The sequence below is a fragment of the Ricinus communis genome, chromosome 7, assembly GCF_019578655.1.
Source record: "Ricinus communis isolate WT05 ecotype wild-type chromosome 7, ASM1957865v1, whole genome shotgun sequence".
Classification (NCBI taxonomy): domain Eukaryota; kingdom Viridiplantae; phylum Streptophyta; class Magnoliopsida; order Malpighiales; family Euphorbiaceae; genus Ricinus; species Ricinus communis.
The window spans coordinates 26,639,446-26,657,574 of NC_063262.1; the positions used below are offsets into that span (position 1 = coordinate 26,639,446).

An 18,129-nucleotide genomic window follows, 5' to 3' on the forward strand; every position below is an offset into this window, starting at 1 on the left:
TTATAAAATTCGATAATTAGAATTGAATACTACCATACCATACAAATTTAAGTAAAATATTAAAAATAATAGATAACTATATAATAAAATAAAATAAAATATTTTATATTAAATTTTATATTGAATAATTAAATAAAATATTTTATACTAAATTTTCTATTGAATATATGAATGTTATTTGAATAATAAAAAGAAGACTTTGATAAACATCGACACAAATATAAAGAAAAGGTCATTAATCTTAAAGTCAAGAATGAACTTTATGTAAAAAGTAATACAATCATATAAATATCTTTTTATTATTAGAGTATTTAATAATAAAATAAATTGAATTAAATTATTATTCGCTTAATGAAAAGTTTTTCAATTTATTTATCTTAATTTTTTATTAATATATATATTCATCATAATTGTAAGAATATATAATATCTCAAATTTTATAAAAAAATTAATTAAGTAAAAGAATATAAATTGGAAATTTGACTTATATATATATATATATATATAAATTATGTATCTTATATAATATTTATATTAAGTTTTGAACTAAAAAATTCATAATTCTAGAAACTATTAAATAACAATTAGTGTTTTTTTTTTCTTTCTTTCAATTCTAATTTTCAGTCGGACGTCTTTAACAACTCAATGCATAATTTTCGTGAGTTGGATATAATTAGTGGGGGAGTTGGCTCATGCATTCTTTCTTACTTTATATGTTTCTTGCTCTAAGTATCATTTTCCTCAGTGTGGCAAGAAAATTAAAACCCAGAAAAATATTAAAGATAATATTGAACAGTAAATTTCTATTTATTTTAATCCTTATCTGAAAACTAATATATAAAGTAAGAAAACGCAGGATTCACCAACTTTACTATATAAATATATATATTGGAGATAAGACACATATTATTTATATATATATATATATATATATATGATAGAGAAGAGTCCTAGAGCATTATCAACTCTACATTGACACAGGCTCAAGAAAGTTTATATAAAGAAAGAAACAGAGAGAGAGAGAGAAGAGAGAGAGAGAGAGAGAGATAATTATGGGTAGTAGAAGGATATCATGGTTACTTTCTTGTTCCATTAATTCTGGTTCTGGTTCTGCTCTGTTTTCTGGAGGTACGTGACAGTATCACAGTGTTGATTTCTTTTTCTTTCTTGGCTTTGTTTTATTGGAACTTGGCAAAAGGATCACAGATTAAAAGCATACCGATTGCTTGTTTTCAGATTCTGGTTTTTGATTATTTACTTCTTTTCTTGGTTGGTTGATGAGAAAAGTGGAGAGTTGAAGTTGGTTAATTTAGATTTTAACATTAAAAAGAGAAAACCTTAATTGGGTTCTTGCTTAGTTTTGCTATATTTCAATTTTATTTTTCTTTTAAATAGAAAAGAAGAAAGAGACTTGGATCATAAAACTGATACTGATACATATAAATACTTTTTCAATGAATTAATATTTGGTTTTCCTATGCTAAACGTCTAGATTCATAGCTTGCACTTTCTTGTTTTTGTTCTTGGTGGTGGTGAATGGTGATGGTGTTATTGTCTAGGACTTGTTCAGATCTCTTTCTCTTGCTTTCAGCTTGATTCTTCTTTAATTTTTTTTTTGTTTTTTCTCTCTCATTATCATTTTGAGAAGTGAAATGCCTGTTTTACCACTTGAGGGACCTACCATCATGGTGAAGGTGGGCCCTTCCATCTCCTACCATTTTGGTTCTATCTTATGCCATATATGCATGTAAGGATATTTGTTATGTTGACACTGACATTAAATCTTGCAGTTTTTTCTCCTATTGTTTTGTAAGTTTTATCAAAGTCAAAAATGGGTTCTCATTTTCTAAGTGTAACAGAGACACCCATTTCAACTGCCTTCACACTGTTATTATTATTACTATTATTTTTCTGATAGTTTTGCTGTTTGATTTTGACTATTGAATTTGGTGGTCTCACATTTATTGTACTGATTTGCTCATTAAATACGCAATCCTATCTTCCTTAGGTAGGAATTTTGATCTTAGCAGAGGAATCAGTAGATATACCACTGCAACTGCTACTGCCGCTCTTGAAGAACCAATTGTTCCATCTGTCTCTGTCAGTTATACTAAACTCTTAATTAATGGGCAGTTTGTTGATGCCGCTTCAGGTGAATTTTCGTACCAACACCATTGACAACGTATTTGTTATTTGTTCAGGAGAGAAAACAATAAGAAAACATCAATGTTGTTATGATGAGCACTGATTGAGCATTTACTAAATCTTGTGCTTTTAGGGAGGACTTTTCCAACATTGGACCCCAGGACAGGTGAAGTTATTGCCCATGTTGCTGAAGGTGATGCTGAAGATATAAATCGAGCAGTTTCTGCTGCTCGCAAAGCATTTGATGAAGGATCATGGCCAAAGATGACTGCTTACGTAACTTTTCTTTTCTTTAAGTTACAGATTACTTTGTTCTGCTATTTTTTCAACTTGAAAATTATTCTAATTTGAGAATTTCATGTTGAGTGTTTCAGGAAAGGTCAAGGATAATGTTGCGCTTTGCTGATTTGATTGAAAAGCATAACGATGAACTCGCTGCACTTGAGACTTGGGATAATGGAAAACCATATGAGCAGGCTGCTAAAGGCGAAATACCAATGGTTGCACGGCTATTTCGATACTATGCTGGTACGAAAACAAAATAAATAAAAAAAGGAGTGCAAATGGAGATGCTAATTTCTATGCTATTATGTTGTATGAATTATACTTGAAAGGTTTTCTTTTTCTTTTTCTCTTAGGTTGGGCGGATAAGATTCACGGTCTCACTGTTCCAGCTGATGGGCAGCATCATGTTCAAACCTTGCATGAACCAATTGGTGTTGCAGGTCAGATTATTCCATGGAATTTTCCTCTTCTCATGTATGCTTGGAAGGTTGGACCAGCATTAGCATGCGGCAATTCTATTGTTCTCAAGACAGCAGAGCAGACACCATTATCTGCTCTCTATATATCTAAGCTGTTTCATGAGGTAGCTTTAATGACTATTTATGCTGTATAAATTGAAACACATAAGTTCTACTTTGTGTTCTATTCCATAAGAAAGAACTCATTTTCCTCCTTTCATGACCTAAAGCTTGACTATCAAGTATTTAGTTATGTTTTTCAGCGCTATTTCTAATTTGGTAATCATTCTAACAGGCTGGACTTCCAGAAGGGGTTCTGAATGTGGTTTCTGGTTTTGGTCCAACTGCTGGTGCAGCCCTTGCCAGCCATATGGATGTAGATAAGGTATTTGAGATCGCCTAAAAGTCATAAAACATATCTGTTCCACTTAAATGTTCTCAAGTACGAACTAGATCTATTTTGCATCTGGGTCCTCAACTTAATGTCAGAGGCTTATTTTGTTTCTCCTGATATGCATTTAAACTTTGTGGGAGAAATGGTGTTTAAATTTTCATTCTAAATTATAAGTTCAACTGGAAATGTTTAAGTGGAAACTGTTAAAAGTTCGGTATGTTTCTGCCAGTTTATCTATCACTTTACAATTATGATCAAATGTTGATAATCTATACCTGTTGATGGAATTCATTACCTCCAATAATATGCTTAAGGTATACATTTTGCCCAAAACAGTGAATATGAAAAATTCCATAGTACATTTTTTAGAGCACATAGATCTGTTTCCTGACTATACTTTCATGTCTCACCACTTGTTCGCAATTTCTGTTCAGCTTGCTTTTACTGGATCCACTGGCACAGGAAAGATTGTGCTCGAGTTAGCTGCAAGAAGCAATCTTAAGCCAGTAACTTTGGAGCTTGGAGGGAAGTCCCCTTTTATTGTTTGTGAGGATGCTGATATTGATCAGGCTGTTGAACTGGCTCACTTTGCTTTATTCTTTAATCAGGTATATGCCCAACCAGATGCTTCTGAACATATAAGAGATTTAATAGAAGTAACTTCTACATTTCACTAAACAAGGTTACGTGTAATCTGCAGGGTCAATGCTGCTGTGCCGGATCCCGCACATTTGTGCATGAGCGCGTATATGATGAGTTCATAGAGAAAGCAAAGGCACGTGCTCTAAAGCGTGTTGTTGGTGACCCATTTAAGGGAGGTGTCGAACAAGGCCCTCAGGTAAATCAGCAACACTCTCTTTTATAGTATAATACTACTGCAATGGTGATTTTGGTATTGAACAAGCTATGAAACAACTAACATTTTCTTCTCCTAATGCATTTTAGCAGACATTGTCTGTAATCTATAGTTTGCATAGAACTAAAATCTAATAAATCAAAATAAATTTTCCTTCTTCATACGTCCTAATGCATTTTAGCATACATTTTCTGTAATCTATAAGTCGCATAGATCTCAACTCTATTAAATCAAAATAATTTTTCCTCCTTCACCCTAACAATTCTTTGACTGCTTTTTAAGGCAATAATAATTGGTTTTGATGTGCCCTACTTGAATGAACAGATTGATTCAGAACAATTTGAGAAGATACTGAAGTACATTAGGTCTGGGGTTGAAAGTGGAGCTACCCTTGAAACTGGAGGCGATAGATTTGGTGCTAAGGGTTATTATATCCAGCCTACAGTTTTCTCAAATGTTAAGGTATGATGCTTATAAATGAATCATTTTGTACATGAGATGAATTGTGGTTTTATTAGCTAACTGTCACAATTATTACTTGCACTAGGATGATATGCTGATCGCGCAAGATGAGATATTCGGTCCAGTTCAGTCGATCTTGAAATTCAAGTAAGCAAAGTGATGATATATTTGTTTTTCCTGCGTCTTATCATAAGAAAAAGTATTGCATTACAAGCATATTTATGTTTGAAATACTTGCAGGGATCTTGATGAAGTTATACACAGAGCAAACAACACTAGATACGGGCTGGCTGCTGGGGTCTTTACACAGAACATAGACACTGCTAACATCCTGACACGTGCTTTACGGGCAGGAACAGTATGGATCAATTGCTTTGATGTCTTTGATGCAGCCATTCCTTTTGGTGGATTTAAGATGAGTGGAACTGGAAGAGAAAAGGGTATTTACAGTCTTAACAATTACTTGCAAGTGAAGGCTGTGGTTACTCCCTTGAAGAATCCGGCATGGCTATAGACACTCCTTAAATTAGATGTAAATAAAAGAGCAGGCTGCATGAAAACAAAGAGACTGCCAGAAGAAGAGGATTAAGAAGGTGATGATGACGAAGATTAAATGTTAGCTTGCGAAGAACATGAGATGAATTTCGTCTTTTATAAATTCAAATGCATCTTTATATCATCTGCAATTATGGCTTGGTTAGTTAATTTGGTAATGTTAATGCTGCTTCTACGTTTGATTCTTCTACATATCTCTTCAAGGACAGCCATGGAAGTTGAGAATAAAACATAATTACTTTTATCAAGCATCAAAATTGAATTAAATTAGACCCTACAGTTTCATAATTAGATAATTTAGGTTGGGAATGAATCCTTACGCAACTAGTAGATATATAGACGTGGATTTACTGCAACCAAAAGATTTCCATAGGTGAAGCCAATTATTGAGCAAAATGGGGGAGGAACCTCCTCTAAGGAGCAGAATTTTGGACCAACCTGGTTGACATCATTTACGTCTAAGATTCATTATGAACTGATTTACTTTCTCCTCCCATTAATTATTATTTTATTAGATTCAAATACCAAATCAACATGGAATCATCATATTGCGACTTATGAGACAATAAGACTTCCTTTGCTGTTGTCTGATTCTTGATTATGTTAATGGCTCTGTACTTTTCCCAAAAAGTAAACATGTAGTAAAGGAGAAAAGTATGCAGTTATCGAACAACTAATAGAAAGATCACAAACCTGGTGCCTACGGGTCAATAAAAGGACAGTAGATTTTGGGCATGGATCAGCTATAAGGGAACGAGAATCATAGTCTTCCATTGTCATAGCTTTGGCCCAACTCTGTAGCAATGGCAGTTAGGTGTTGACATGTCTAAGGAAGCATCCATGCAGTTTCTAGGTTTCATTAATGGGCATTATCCCCAACTTCCCATCCAGCTATTTATGGTCTCAGATCCCAGCTGTCTGTGCTCAATTATAATTCTACGTTTTCAAATTATGAATCTGCAGAATTTGTCTACTTGTTGATATGGGCAAGCTAAGAAAACAATAAATTAGCTGAGCTACTTACCGTTTTGATTCAGCATTTCACAATCCGAGCTTAAATTCTTCATTTTTTTTCAGAGAGTTTTGCTTTTGAGATAATTACAAGCTAAAAGCAATCATTTATTTTTAACGACTAACGGAGTACTGATTTCTTTTTAAAAAAAAAAAAGAAAAAGTTCTTAAATTGTAAGAACAGGCATACTTCTCAAAGTTGTCAATAAATATGAAAATTACATTAATCATTTTCTTTTGCCAGAATGTAATAATAACATCACAAATTCTTATGAGACTTCCACCTTCCAACTCCAACCATATTTCCTTTAAAAAAAGAAAAGAAAGAAAGTTGCTTATGATCTCTGGCATTAGCTCTGAATGTGATTACTGTAATCTGTAAAAGATGCTATAATATTTATTTCCTCCTACCTGGGGAACAAAAATAATAATGACAGTAATACTCCAGAAACAAGAAATTGAAAAATGATAATAATTATAATTAAGAGTGTACTGTATTACATTTATTTGCACTCAGGTGGCAGGACCTTGAATCTTGATCTATCATTACAGTAAGAGTAGAACATAAGCTTTCTTCTCGCCCAGTCCATAGCCATACTTTGTTCTTTTGATAGCTTAGCAAATTCTTGCCCTTCTACAGGGTCTAAGCTTGAAGGACCAGCCTTATTAGAACATGAAGAAGAAAAAGAAGAACCTGAGGCATCTGCTGATGGATTATATGTGCAACCAGTCATTTCCATTTCTGCAAATGAAACAGCAAATGGTCCATACTTATAATTAACAGGGTATTTTCCTCCATGTGTTGCCCATTCTGATCCATCCCAGATTGTTGCATAAACTGACATTGGTTTTGATGGGTACACTGATGGGAATGCACTGTTGTGGACAAACTCTCTTACTGGTACATTGTCCAATAGAAACCTGCAGTTGATCCAAAGTTATTCGAGAATTGGGTAATCTAAGAATGAAATTAGAGGATGGTTTTTTGAAAGAAATTATGACTTGGGTTCTAGATTGATTATCTTACACTATATGGTGACTATTCCAAATGATGCTGTAATGGTGGTGTTCTGCTGTTGGATCAAACCAAAGATAGAATTTTTCTTCTCTTCCTGTGCTTACACTTCCATTTGCATACACATTTGTTTGAAGTACCCAGTCATTTCTCTTGTCATGACCAAGCAATTCAATGTCTATCTCATCATGGCTGTGTGGATATGTATCTGCATTAGACATCTGAAAGAAAAACTCCATTTTAATTATTCATTCTACAAAGACTTATAGTTAGATGTACTTTATTTCTTTGGAATAAGGGTCTTGATTACGAACCCAAGAACTCCACTAACCAATTAAACTAATTCTACTGTATTATGAAAAAGGAAAAAGAGTGCTTTCTATCCAAAAATCTCAATGTACATAGTACAGAATGAAAGACTTACATAGAATGCCACTACAACTCCAGAGGTTAGGCCAGCAGGCAATTTTATTGCAGCACTAAAGAATCCATAATAATATTTGTTCTTTGAAGCCAAACCAGACCCTGCAAATAAACAAAGAAGAAGATTCAGAAAGAAGTATGGAATCACTCAAAAACATATACAAAGGAGTCCCATTTATCAAAGCTCAGAGTCACACAAGATCAACCGACCTGAGGATTTATCAAGAGCAAGAGTGGCATAAGACCCATTATTGAGCAACTTAATATTTGATCCTCCAAAGAACGTAGAGAATCCTTGACCAATTGAGACTGGAGAAAACAGATCAGTTAAACGAGTAACATTTGGAGGCGTATACCTGCTATGCCTGACGTGTGAAGAAACCTTTAATGTCATGCACGAGAATAAAAGAACCCAAAAGAAGCTTTCTTGTAGAAATGCCATATTCCACTAGATTTAGTGATGGAAAATTCTGGGTCAGGTTAGTTAGATATATATATAGTGAAAAAGTGACTCGTTTTCAGGACTGTAAGATTGCTAATAGTCTCATCACTGTTTAGCCAAAAGATTGTAAGATCTTTGCTTAGTTGTGAACTAGCTGGCTGCCTCTTCCCACTAATTCTTACTCTTAGCGGTCTTTTGGATCTTAAAGACAATGACATAGTAGGGATCATATGGGGTTGCTTTAGGCTGCATAACAGACCCTCGTGGGGCTGCTCAAAAGTTAGGACCATGATTTGGACATTTCCCGTTTGTTTCCTAGGAAATATATTTCTTGCACTTTTCACTATTTAATGCTTTCAGGAAAATGATTCAAAGAAGAATATTTTTCGATCAAAAGAAAAGAAAATGTCATTTTCTAAGAAGATGATTCATGGGTTCTAAATAGAGGACCTTACAAAAACTCATAAATAATAAAATTAAATATGAATAATTATATAGTTATATGCTAATTTAATATATCAACTATAAACTATCACCCTACTCACTGAGCATCAATAATCGAGATATTATATAATAAAATATTTTTGTTTATATTTAGTTATAATTTAGAAATCTAAAACTTGGTCTAATTTTAATATTCAAATAATTTATTAATTAAAAAGAGGGGTGATAATTTTAAGTGTTCTTCAAACACTAAAAGAAAAACACTTGATAATTTTTATAATATAACCAAACAGTAGAAAACAAGTTTTATTAAGAAATACACAGATAATTTTTTTTTTTTATCAAATCAATGGATTTATATAATCTTTTTCTTAAAAATAATTGAAGGTGTTTAATTTTTTTTTTTTTTTTTTGAAACCCATTTGTTTTTGCAGTGGTCCAAAGATCTTAATGGGCCAAAACGAAACATTTTGTCCTTCCTTAATGGGTGTAAAGTTTGAAAAAATAACAAAACATTTTATCATTCTTATTAATTTATTGTCCTTTAATTCTTTTTATTTTAGGGTTGTTTATATTTGACATTTTGTCCTCTCCTTTCAATTTCCTTGTCAAAAACAATGTTCACAAGTCAGAACAAATAGTTATGATGATCCCATATCGTATCACCTTCCAATTGTTACCCTCTTATTGGATCGGTTTTCGATCAAATCCCAATTTAAAATATTGCTTTTACATTAACTTTTTCTTTTTTCTTATAGGATTGCTTTTGCATTATTTTACTTGTTAATAAGCGTTAATCAATTCCATTGAATTTAATAAAGTCTTAGGAAATAGTCCAATAGCAAATTCCAAGATTTTATTTGAACTTTATATAAGGTGAAATGGGAGAATTTAGAAAGGAGAAACACTATTTTAATTAAAATTATAATATAATAAAATCTAGAAGATAATGATCAACTGAAGTATATAAATTTTAAATTGAATTTGAAAAATTTAGAGTTCAGTTGACGATGGATTTCGATTTTTTTATGAAGCGACAGAAGCTCTAAAAAACCAAAAAAATATATTTATATCTATAATTTTTTATCAATTAATTAATTTAATATTTTTAATTTTTAATTTAATTAAATAAATATTTATATTTTATATTTTTTTATATTTAAACACTTTTATTTTTCAATTTAATCTTATATAAACTTGAATTTTATTTTTTAGTAATATTTGAATATTTTTTATACAGTAAAATATTATTGACTAAAAATAATATAAAAAAATTAAAATATCACAAAAAATTAATTTAAGTATTTGTTAATTTACACCAGAAATCATGACAAAATTTAATGAGCATATATATATATTTGACTTAAAAAAAAAAAAAAAAAAAGCAAGTTGGGGTTTGGTTTTAATTAGAGAGAAACAAGAAATTCCATCATGATGTAATTTTGATTAGGACAGTGTGGAGAATAAATTGGAAGGGAAGTTGGGTTGTGATTAGACATGTCTATTTTACACTTTGATTCGCCAGAGGGCTTTTAGCTGGCACTTCGATTAGATTCCAGGGGGCCAAAAAGATACATGGGTTTCGGTTCGGCCATCTTTCAAGCAAATCTGAAACAAAAAAGAATGGGGAATTTCAAAGAGAAAAACAGAAGGGGAAAAGAACTGATTGAAGATTATGGTTGAGATAGCTAATCAGAACCAGCTGGTTTAGCCCTCATATTCACACTGCAAATCTCACAAATTATACATGGATGAGACTCAAAACTCATCCACCTGCTTCATAAATTTGCAACTATTATTAGACTAAATTTATAAATAGTTATAATAATTCTGATTCTAGAAAATAATAAATTAATATTTTAATTATATAATAATCTTTTAGTTCTAAAAATAGTAATATGAATTATAGTATTAAGTTATATAATAGTAGAACTAATTAATAAGTATTTTAAAATAATTTTTATATTATTACATAAATAAAATTTTAAAAAATTAAGAATGTTGAAAAATAATTGGTTTATTATTATTTTTAATATATTATTAATTGATATTAAATATTAGAAATTTTATTCAATTATATCTATTAATTTAATTTATAGTCAAAATAATAATAATGGTCGTGCAACATACGGTTAAACGACTGATTAAAAAGAAATCTGTTTCATAATATAATAATTTTCCTTTATTGTTAAGTAGTTAAAAGCTACACCAAAACTTGCTAAACTCGGTTGAATTCTTTTTATAATTGAAATGGATATCTAGGCATATAACCATATTTATCCATAAACCACAAAAATTAAAAAATTATGACTTTCTTTAAAGGAAAAAGAAGAAGCAATTAATGTATGTTGTTAGTGGATTTATAATATAGTTTACAAAAATAATTTAAAAAAATTATTATATAGTTCTGATTCATCATCTCATTAAAAGAATTATCTAATAAAATTATAATATTTAATTTTATTCTTATATATTAATATAAAAAATAAAATAAAATATTTTATTTTATTTTATTAAAAAAAGTTAATTTCATAAAAAAGTTAAGATTATATAATAATTTTAAATTTCTTATTGCGAATTGTCTTCTTATGTAGTTATTGACGTACATAATTAAAAAGCCATTGTCTAGTCACTCTTAATAACAATTGCTGCATTCCAAGAAAACAAAGTATGGAAGAATACAAATGAAGTGGAGTGATCTATTTACCTTCTTAATAATATTAACTGGTTTGTTAATTAATTACTTCACTTTAACGCAATCATCTCCAAATGCCACCACACGCAAAACCGAACCAAAAAGAAAAAAAGCAAGTTTCGTACGTATAGCTTTCTTGCCTCTTTATGGCATGAAACAATCCGAAGCATGGTTTTAGCTTATTGATACTTTTCAGAAAAATTTATTTAAATGCATTTAATTTTTTATTTATCGATAAAAACCCGTATTTAAAAAATAAAAAATAAAAAATATATATTTATATTTTTGAATATAGATTTTTCTATTAGTTTTGAATTTTTTTTGAGAATGTTATTGGGCGATAGTTTATAAGGATTTTTTATACATACAATTTGAAGGATTTTTTTAATTTTATTTAATGATTATTGAAGTCACTTTTATATTTTGTATAAATTCTTATAATTCTCTCTTTTATTATAGAAAGATCCTTTTTAAAACCCAAATTTATGCTGCCCATTTTTAACAAATTAAGTATAAATATTATTATCGAATACTAACATATTCACATTATCATTTTGAAATTGATTTTTCAATGGGCATTAGCATTTCTTTTATCTGTCTCCTCAATTTAGAATATTTTCTGAAACTTTTCTATATTAATATAAAGTTTTGTTTTGGCTCAATTACCCTTTTTTGTTTCTGCATATTTAATGTTTAAGACTTTAAGTAGCATTATTTTTTTTTAAAAAAATAATTTTAATAAAAAATTAAATATGAAAGAAAAAGGCAGGTTCCTTTCCATAATGCCACGTTATACCTCCCATGCCTTGTCTGCTACCTCTTTTCACGTACCTTCACTTGCACGAGACTATCCCCATAATTCATGGCCACGTGTCACGTTCTTATCTACTCGAGTACAAACTCGAAACTCTCTACGAACCCGCCTTTTCGTAATCCCCTGCATCCTCAACACTCTATCCGCCACGTTCTCTCAATTCCTACCGTTCGTTTAGTCAACCTCATATCATCTGCTGACACGCGTCCATCACTATATCCAATACACCATCTCCTTATATATATATCCCTGCACACAAGCCGCCAATTGCTAATTCCAAACCAAAACAAAATCCCAAATACAAAAAATCCAAAACACAGCCTTTTCTTTACCATTTTAGTCCTGTTTTTGGTCGATGATCAGAAATCAAAACGGGTCGACCCGCCGGATTCTTACGTTCCCGGCGGTGCATCCTTACAAAAACATTGACCCAACAACGCTGATTACTTCAATTACAGATCTAGCGCTCGAAATCTGCGAATTCAAGTCTAAATCTTTCTCTACCAATGCAAGAAACGCCCGCGAAACAATTCGCCAAGTCAGCAACTTCCTCTCATGCATTGAGGAATTTCGGGTTGATTTCGGTTTTGGTATACTTGATTCTGTTGTGCTCAGCCTATCAGAGGTCCATTTGACTTTACAGAAAGTCCGGTTCTTGTTGGAAGACTGTACCAGGGAAGATGCTCGTTTATTTATGATTACGAAATCGGATCGGGTCGCGAGTCAGTTCCGAGCATTTGTCCGGGCTATGGCTACAGGTCTGGATGTTTTGCCACTTGGATTAATTGAGGTGCCAAGTGAAGTAAGGGAGTTGATTGAGTTGGTTATCATACAAGCGCGAAAAGCAAGATTTGAAGTTGACCCGGACGACAAACGGGTCATGGAAGATGTTATCTCGATTTTGAATCAGTTTGAAAATGATGTCATTCCTGATAGGAGTGATATAAAGAAGGTTTTGGATTACGTTGGAGTCCAAGAATGGAGTGATTGTAATAAAGAGGTTAAGTTATTGGATGCAGAGATTGGATTTGATTATGCAAATGTAGAGAAGAAAAAAGAATTGGCTCTTTTAAGTAGCTTGATAGGGTTCTTGATATATGCAAGATGCGTGCTTTTTGATTCTGTTGATACTAAAGTCACTCGACAACAGCAGCAACTTCCTACTAAATGCAGTAAGGAGTTGCTAAGTATCATTAACGTCGACGATTTTAGATGCCCAATATCACTAGAGATCATGAAAGATCCTGTCACAATAGAGACAGGACATACGTATGATCGATCTTCGATATTGAAATGGTTCAGGTCTGGAAATCCTACTTGTCCAAAAACGGGCAAGAGGCTTGGAAGCATAGAGCTGATCCCAAATTTACTGCTCAAGGGGTTGATTCAACAATTCTGCATTCAAAATGGGATCCCAACAGCTGAGACTACTAAAAGCAAGAATCGTGACATAACAAGGACCGTTCTTGCAGGAAGTTTGGCAGCTGAGGGAGCTACGAAAATGGTGGCTAATTTTCTTGCTGACAAGCTTGAAAATGGAGATAGTGAAGATAGGAATAAAGCTGCTTATGAGATTAGGCTTCTTAGTAAAGCAAGTATTTTTAATCGTTCTTGCTTGGTGGAAGCTGGTGCAATTTTATTTCTATTGAAGTTGTTGCTGTCTAAAGATTCTTTGTCTCAAGAGAATGCCATCGCGGGTTTGTTGAATCTTTCGAAGCATTCAAAAAGTAAACCTGTGATTGTTGAGAATGGAGGATTGGAGTTGATTGTAAATGTTTTGAAGACGGGGTTAAGAATGGAGGCTAGGCAGCATGCTGCTGCTACATTATTTTACCTTGCTTCAGTAGAGGAGTACAGGATATTGATTGGGGGGAGCACTGAGGCTGTACAGGCTTTAGTAGACTTAGCTAGGGAAGGAAATGATCGTGCCAGAAAGAACGCATTGGTTGCACTTTATGGATTGCTTATGCATTTTGGTAATCATCGGAGGGTTATTGCAGCTGGAGCAGTTCCTTTGCTTCTTACTCTTTTGACAACTTGTGAAAAAGAAGAATTAGTAACGGATTCTTTAGCAGTTTTAGCTAGTCTAGCAGAGAAACCTGATGGGGCAAAAGCAATTCTCCATTCCGGTTCCTTGCCTCAAATTATGGGGGTTTTAGATTCCTCCACTTCAAGGGCAGGAAAGGAGCAATGTGTGTGTTTATTGCTGGCTTTATGCATCAATGGTGGTACAGATGTGGTGGCTATTCTGGTCAAGAGCCCTTCTCTTATGGGATCATTATATTCCCAATTGAGTGAAGGCACTTCTCGAGCAAGCAAGAAAGCAAGCGCTCTTATCAGGATCCTCCATGAATTCTATGAGAGGAGTTCCTCTAGCTCGAAGACTCCAGTTATTCCTCGAGAACGATTTATTCATGTATGGTAACCCAAATTTTTTCGGGTTTTCCATCATTATTTTGTTTTATTGCAAGCATCTCTCCATGTAAATAAACTCAACTGTGGGGGGATGGTTTCTTTTGTATTTTATATTGTGATGTTGGCTCAGTTTTTTGAAGAGCTAATATCTACATTGGGCTTCTGTTTTTATTTATGAAGCTTTGTACACTTGGGCTTCTGCTTTTTTATGAAGCTTTGTACAAACATGTCATTATGTTGTAATTCTTTGTAAGAATAATGTTGTATTACATTGATGTAAAAATTAGTCATCGGAAGATGCAATAAAAGCAAGAAAATTTTATTCATCTTCCTCTTTTCTCCCCTGCCAATTTCATTGTTGTTGCTTAGCTCTATGTGATTGACTTCATTCTCATAGAGATGTCAAGTGCCTCCTCTAATCTTAGTACTACTTGCTCCATTGATGGTCTTTCCTGCTTAACCCCTGTACATGACAAGGCTAGCTTCAGTACCAGGTCAAAGGCTTTAACTGAGTAGTCTCCATTAAGTTTAGGATCAGCAAACTCTGTTATATTACCACCTTTTGAGAGAAATTTAGCCTGAGAAATTGAGATTTCAATATCAGAAATGATTGCAAATAAAAAAAGAAAAGCTTCCCTTTTGGTTATAGAAAGGTAGTATGTTGCTTCTTTTACCATTTTGTTTAGCTGCACTGGCCTATGCAAGTTCAGATTTATCACCCTCTGTCCTGAGATGAGTTGTAACAACACTATTCCAAAACTGTAGACATCTCCCTTGGCATTTACACGGTGATTTGTTCGATATTCAGGATCAACATAACCAAATGTTCCTCTCACTTCTGAGCTCACATAAGACTGACCCACATCCATAACTTTTGATAATCCAAAGTCTGAGAGTTTCGCTTGAAATTCAGCATCGATAAGGATGTTGGTTGGCTGACAGGAACATGCATGTATGTGGTGAGGAAAGTTGACTCCTGAGGGAAAAGTGAAGAAGAAACAGAACAGAAGAGGCCTGCGACTAGGATTAACCTACCTTAATATCCCGGTGAACTATGCAGCCTTCTGGATAAGTGTGGAGAAACCAGAGACCTCTTGCACTGTTAATTGCAATCTCAAGTCTTTGGATCCAGGAAAGAAATTTATCTTTACCTGTTGTACTTCATTTTTTGGTCAATCGGATCACCATGTAATGACAATTATGAAGAAATGTACTTGTAGAAAGGAAAGGGAAACCTACCATATAGCCACTCTGATAAGTTACCATTGTGGCAAAGCTCATAAACTAGGAAACAGTCATCTTTGTGCTGACAAAATCCTAGAAGAGCTACAAGATTTGGATGTCTGATGTGGGATAGGCTCGTAACTTCGCGGACAAATGTCTCTGCATATCCATCATCAATTATGTGCTTAACTGCAACATCTTTGCCGTTAGACAGCATCCCTCTATAAACCTTCCCTGTGTTATAGTATATTCACTTTTCAAAATCCAACCTTGTGACTGAAGATATTTCCAAGTTCTTCGAAAAGAGATAATTAATTCCAAGCTTCTTACCAGCTATGCCTTGGCCAATCAAGTTTACTTCATTGAGATTGCCTGTTGCCAAATAAATTTCCCTAGGTGAAATCTTGAGATCACTGGACTCCTCAGAATATGAAACATATGATCCTGTCCAAGAAATGGAAGAGGAACGCAATTCATTAAATATTATGTGTATTCTAGTATGGCTATAATCTTGAAAACATCTGTGAGAAGTAAGTACCAGCCTTTCCGGTTGACAGGTCTCCTTTATTCCTTTTCCGGAAAAAGATCCAAATTGATACTGCAATAATTATTATTGCCAGAAGTCCTACTAGTCCAGTGATTAAAATTATTCTACCTGTAATTATCAAGAGATCCGATCAAATAAATATATCATATTTAGCCTTTGCTTCCCTTCTTCTCCACTATCCTATGTGCAAAATAACGTTAAAATTGTCAGTCCTTAGTGATCAATAGCATCGGAGGTGTCTTCAGGGTTACAGATGTATGAGTTTGAACTCCACTCGGAGCTCGATTAACAAGAAAAGTGTGGTCATCATTAATGTACAAAACTCATGTCGGCTTTACCAATGAATGTTACAGTCTCATAATTCAAACAGGAAAATCCAGAATCTCATCAGTGAATTTCACCTGTGCTTTGCTTGGTATAAGTGCTTCCACCCATGCCTGCCTGTTCATTTCCTGAAAGTGAGGGACAATGTCAAGTTAATATGATGAATTAATCAAACAATGAGAAAGGAGAAAAAAAAATGAATCAATTGCCAAGACTATGTTGGTACCTACAAAAAGATTCTGCAAAGCAAGGCAATTGTAAATAGCGTGGACCCTTTTCCTATCATGAAGCAGATTACTGGTGAATGTTATCAGAACTGCAAACCTGCACAAGTTACCTTCAGAATTCAAGTCACTGCCATTGTTTGACGATCCACCGATCTCCTCCCACTTTTTCAGACATGAATTGCAAGCCTGATCATGTTCATCATCCAAATATATAAGCCTACAATCTTCAGCTAAATCGTTCAACATGTTCCCAAGCTTAGTAACAACATCTGCTTTTGTATAACTAGAGCAACCACCACTTCCACCGGTTAACTTCTGAATGCCACAACCCAAAACATCATTATAAACAGGCTTCATTGAGATTAAACAGGCTTCTTGTTCCGTAGAATTCAAGTATACTTGGCCGGTTCTTTCGGCCATTTGTCCTGATGCATACAAGTACTCATCAAAAACAGGTACACAACAAGCATTACTAATGAACCCTCCCCAGTTGCCCGGTGCACAATTTGAGTTATTAATAGCTGAAGGGAGTTGAACATCAAGAATGCAACTACTATCAGAAGTTTGTGAAGTGATGAAAAGAGCAACAAGAAAGATAGTGGTCGAGAGTAGTTCTTGGTACTTCAAGATCGGTTTAGCCATGAAAGGAAGTTCCAAATTTTATGTCAGCAACTTCTGGTAAAAAAGATGAATACTCTCAAGAAAATGAAACTTGGGTTCTTGGAATCAAGGAGTTCATGATAGAATCTTGAAGAAGAAAATTGGGATCATAAAGGAGATGGGTCATATACATAATGACAAAATTGACAATTTAAGCACTGAAATGAGCATGAGCCAAATGGCTACAAGATGGTACAGAGCATTTTCCTTGTCATTTTTGTTGAGAATTAGTGACACATGGTACTGCTTTGTGCCATTGTTGAATCCAGCCGACTCTGTCAAAGTGTTGGCATAGAGTATTAAATCAATTAATTTTTCGTTAAAATCACCACGCACCGATGATACATAAATGTAAAAGAGAAAGTTTGCTGGCCGATATTGTTGAGGACAAAAGTATCAGCCCAATAGAAAGGTCAAATCTGGGATTTGTTTTATAAATCACACAAAAATATAAAACAATTATAAAAATACATGTAAAAATTGCTACAACAAAAACAATTTGAAAGGGAATTTTATTTAAAAAATATCCGATAATCTTTTTAGATAAAAATGCATACGTTGCATATACTTTGAAGAAAAAATATATATATTTAGTATATTTTTAATATATAAAATATATTAATTTTCTAAAAATATTATTATATTTTGTGATACTGATAATGAATAAATAAATAAATAAATTTAAAGATATTTTTCTGATTTAAGTATTAGAGTTGTATTGAAATATCATATC

General features: G+C 33.1%; 4 protein-coding genes across 6 annotated transcripts; 2 read left to right on the plus strand and 2 right to left on the minus strand.

The window, feature by feature from the left end:
* Positions 1–924: 924 nt before the first annotated feature.
* Positions 925–5,345, plus strand: LOC8282568 (benzaldehyde dehydrogenase, mitochondrial). The gene is made up of 11 exons (XM_048376806.1): positions 925–1,128; positions 2,009–2,152; positions 2,279–2,421; positions 2,520–2,673; positions 2,784–3,013; positions 3,184–3,273; positions 3,717–3,890; positions 3,983–4,120; positions 4,463–4,600; positions 4,686–4,747; positions 4,841–5,345. Exons 1-11 carry the CDS (start codon positions 1,053–1,055, stop codon positions 5,112–5,114), a joined length of 1,623 nt encoding a protein of 540 aa, XP_048232763.1. The 5' UTR covers positions 925–1,052; the 3' UTR covers positions 5,115–5,345.
* Positions 5,346–6,549: 1,204 nt separating this feature from the next.
* LOC8282569 (probable xyloglucan endotransglucosylase/hydrolase protein 33) lies at positions 6,550–8,255 on the minus strand. Its single transcript, XM_048376807.1, has 4 exons — positions 7,815–8,255; positions 7,606–7,706; positions 7,194–7,402; positions 6,550–7,087 (listed from the first exon to the last, which is right to left on the minus strand). The coding sequence occupies exons 1-4, from the start codon at positions 8,044–8,046 to the stop codon at positions 6,670–6,672; spliced, it is 960 nt and encodes a 319-aa protein (XP_048232764.1). The 5' UTR covers positions 8,047–8,255; the 3' UTR covers positions 6,550–6,669.
* Positions 8,256–12,256: 4,001 nt separating this feature from the next.
* On the plus strand, positions 12,257–14,740 carry LOC8282570 (U-box domain-containing protein 19). The gene has a single exon (XM_015723124.3). It carries the CDS (start codon positions 12,355–12,357, stop codon positions 14,422–14,424), a length of 2,070 nt encoding a protein of 689 aa, XP_015578610.2. The 5' UTR covers positions 12,257–12,354; the 3' UTR covers positions 14,425–14,740.
* On the minus strand, positions 14,647–17,584 carry LOC8282571 (probable serine/threonine-protein kinase PBL21). 3 transcript variants are annotated; one of them, XM_048377206.1, is made up of 9 exons: positions 16,736–17,584; positions 16,587–16,637; positions 16,177–16,293; positions 15,969–16,082; positions 15,654–15,872; positions 15,450–15,565; positions 15,089–15,349; positions 14,974–14,992; positions 14,647–14,877 (listed from the first exon to the last, which is right to left on the minus strand). In XM_048377206.1, the coding sequence occupies exons 1-9, from the start codon at positions 17,376–17,378 to the stop codon at positions 14,786–14,788; spliced, it is 1,632 nt and encodes a 543-aa protein (XP_048233163.1). In that variant the 5' UTR covers positions 17,379–17,584; the 3' UTR covers positions 14,647–14,785. The 3 variants fall into 3 exon arrangements, with proteins under 3 accessions (XP_048233163.1, XP_048233164.1, XP_048233162.1); XM_048377207.1 differs by having other exon boundaries at positions 14,647–14,992; positions 16,847–17,582; XM_048377205.1 differs by having other exon boundaries at positions 14,647–14,992; positions 16,736–17,581.
* Positions 17,585–18,129: the final 545 nt, after the last annotated feature.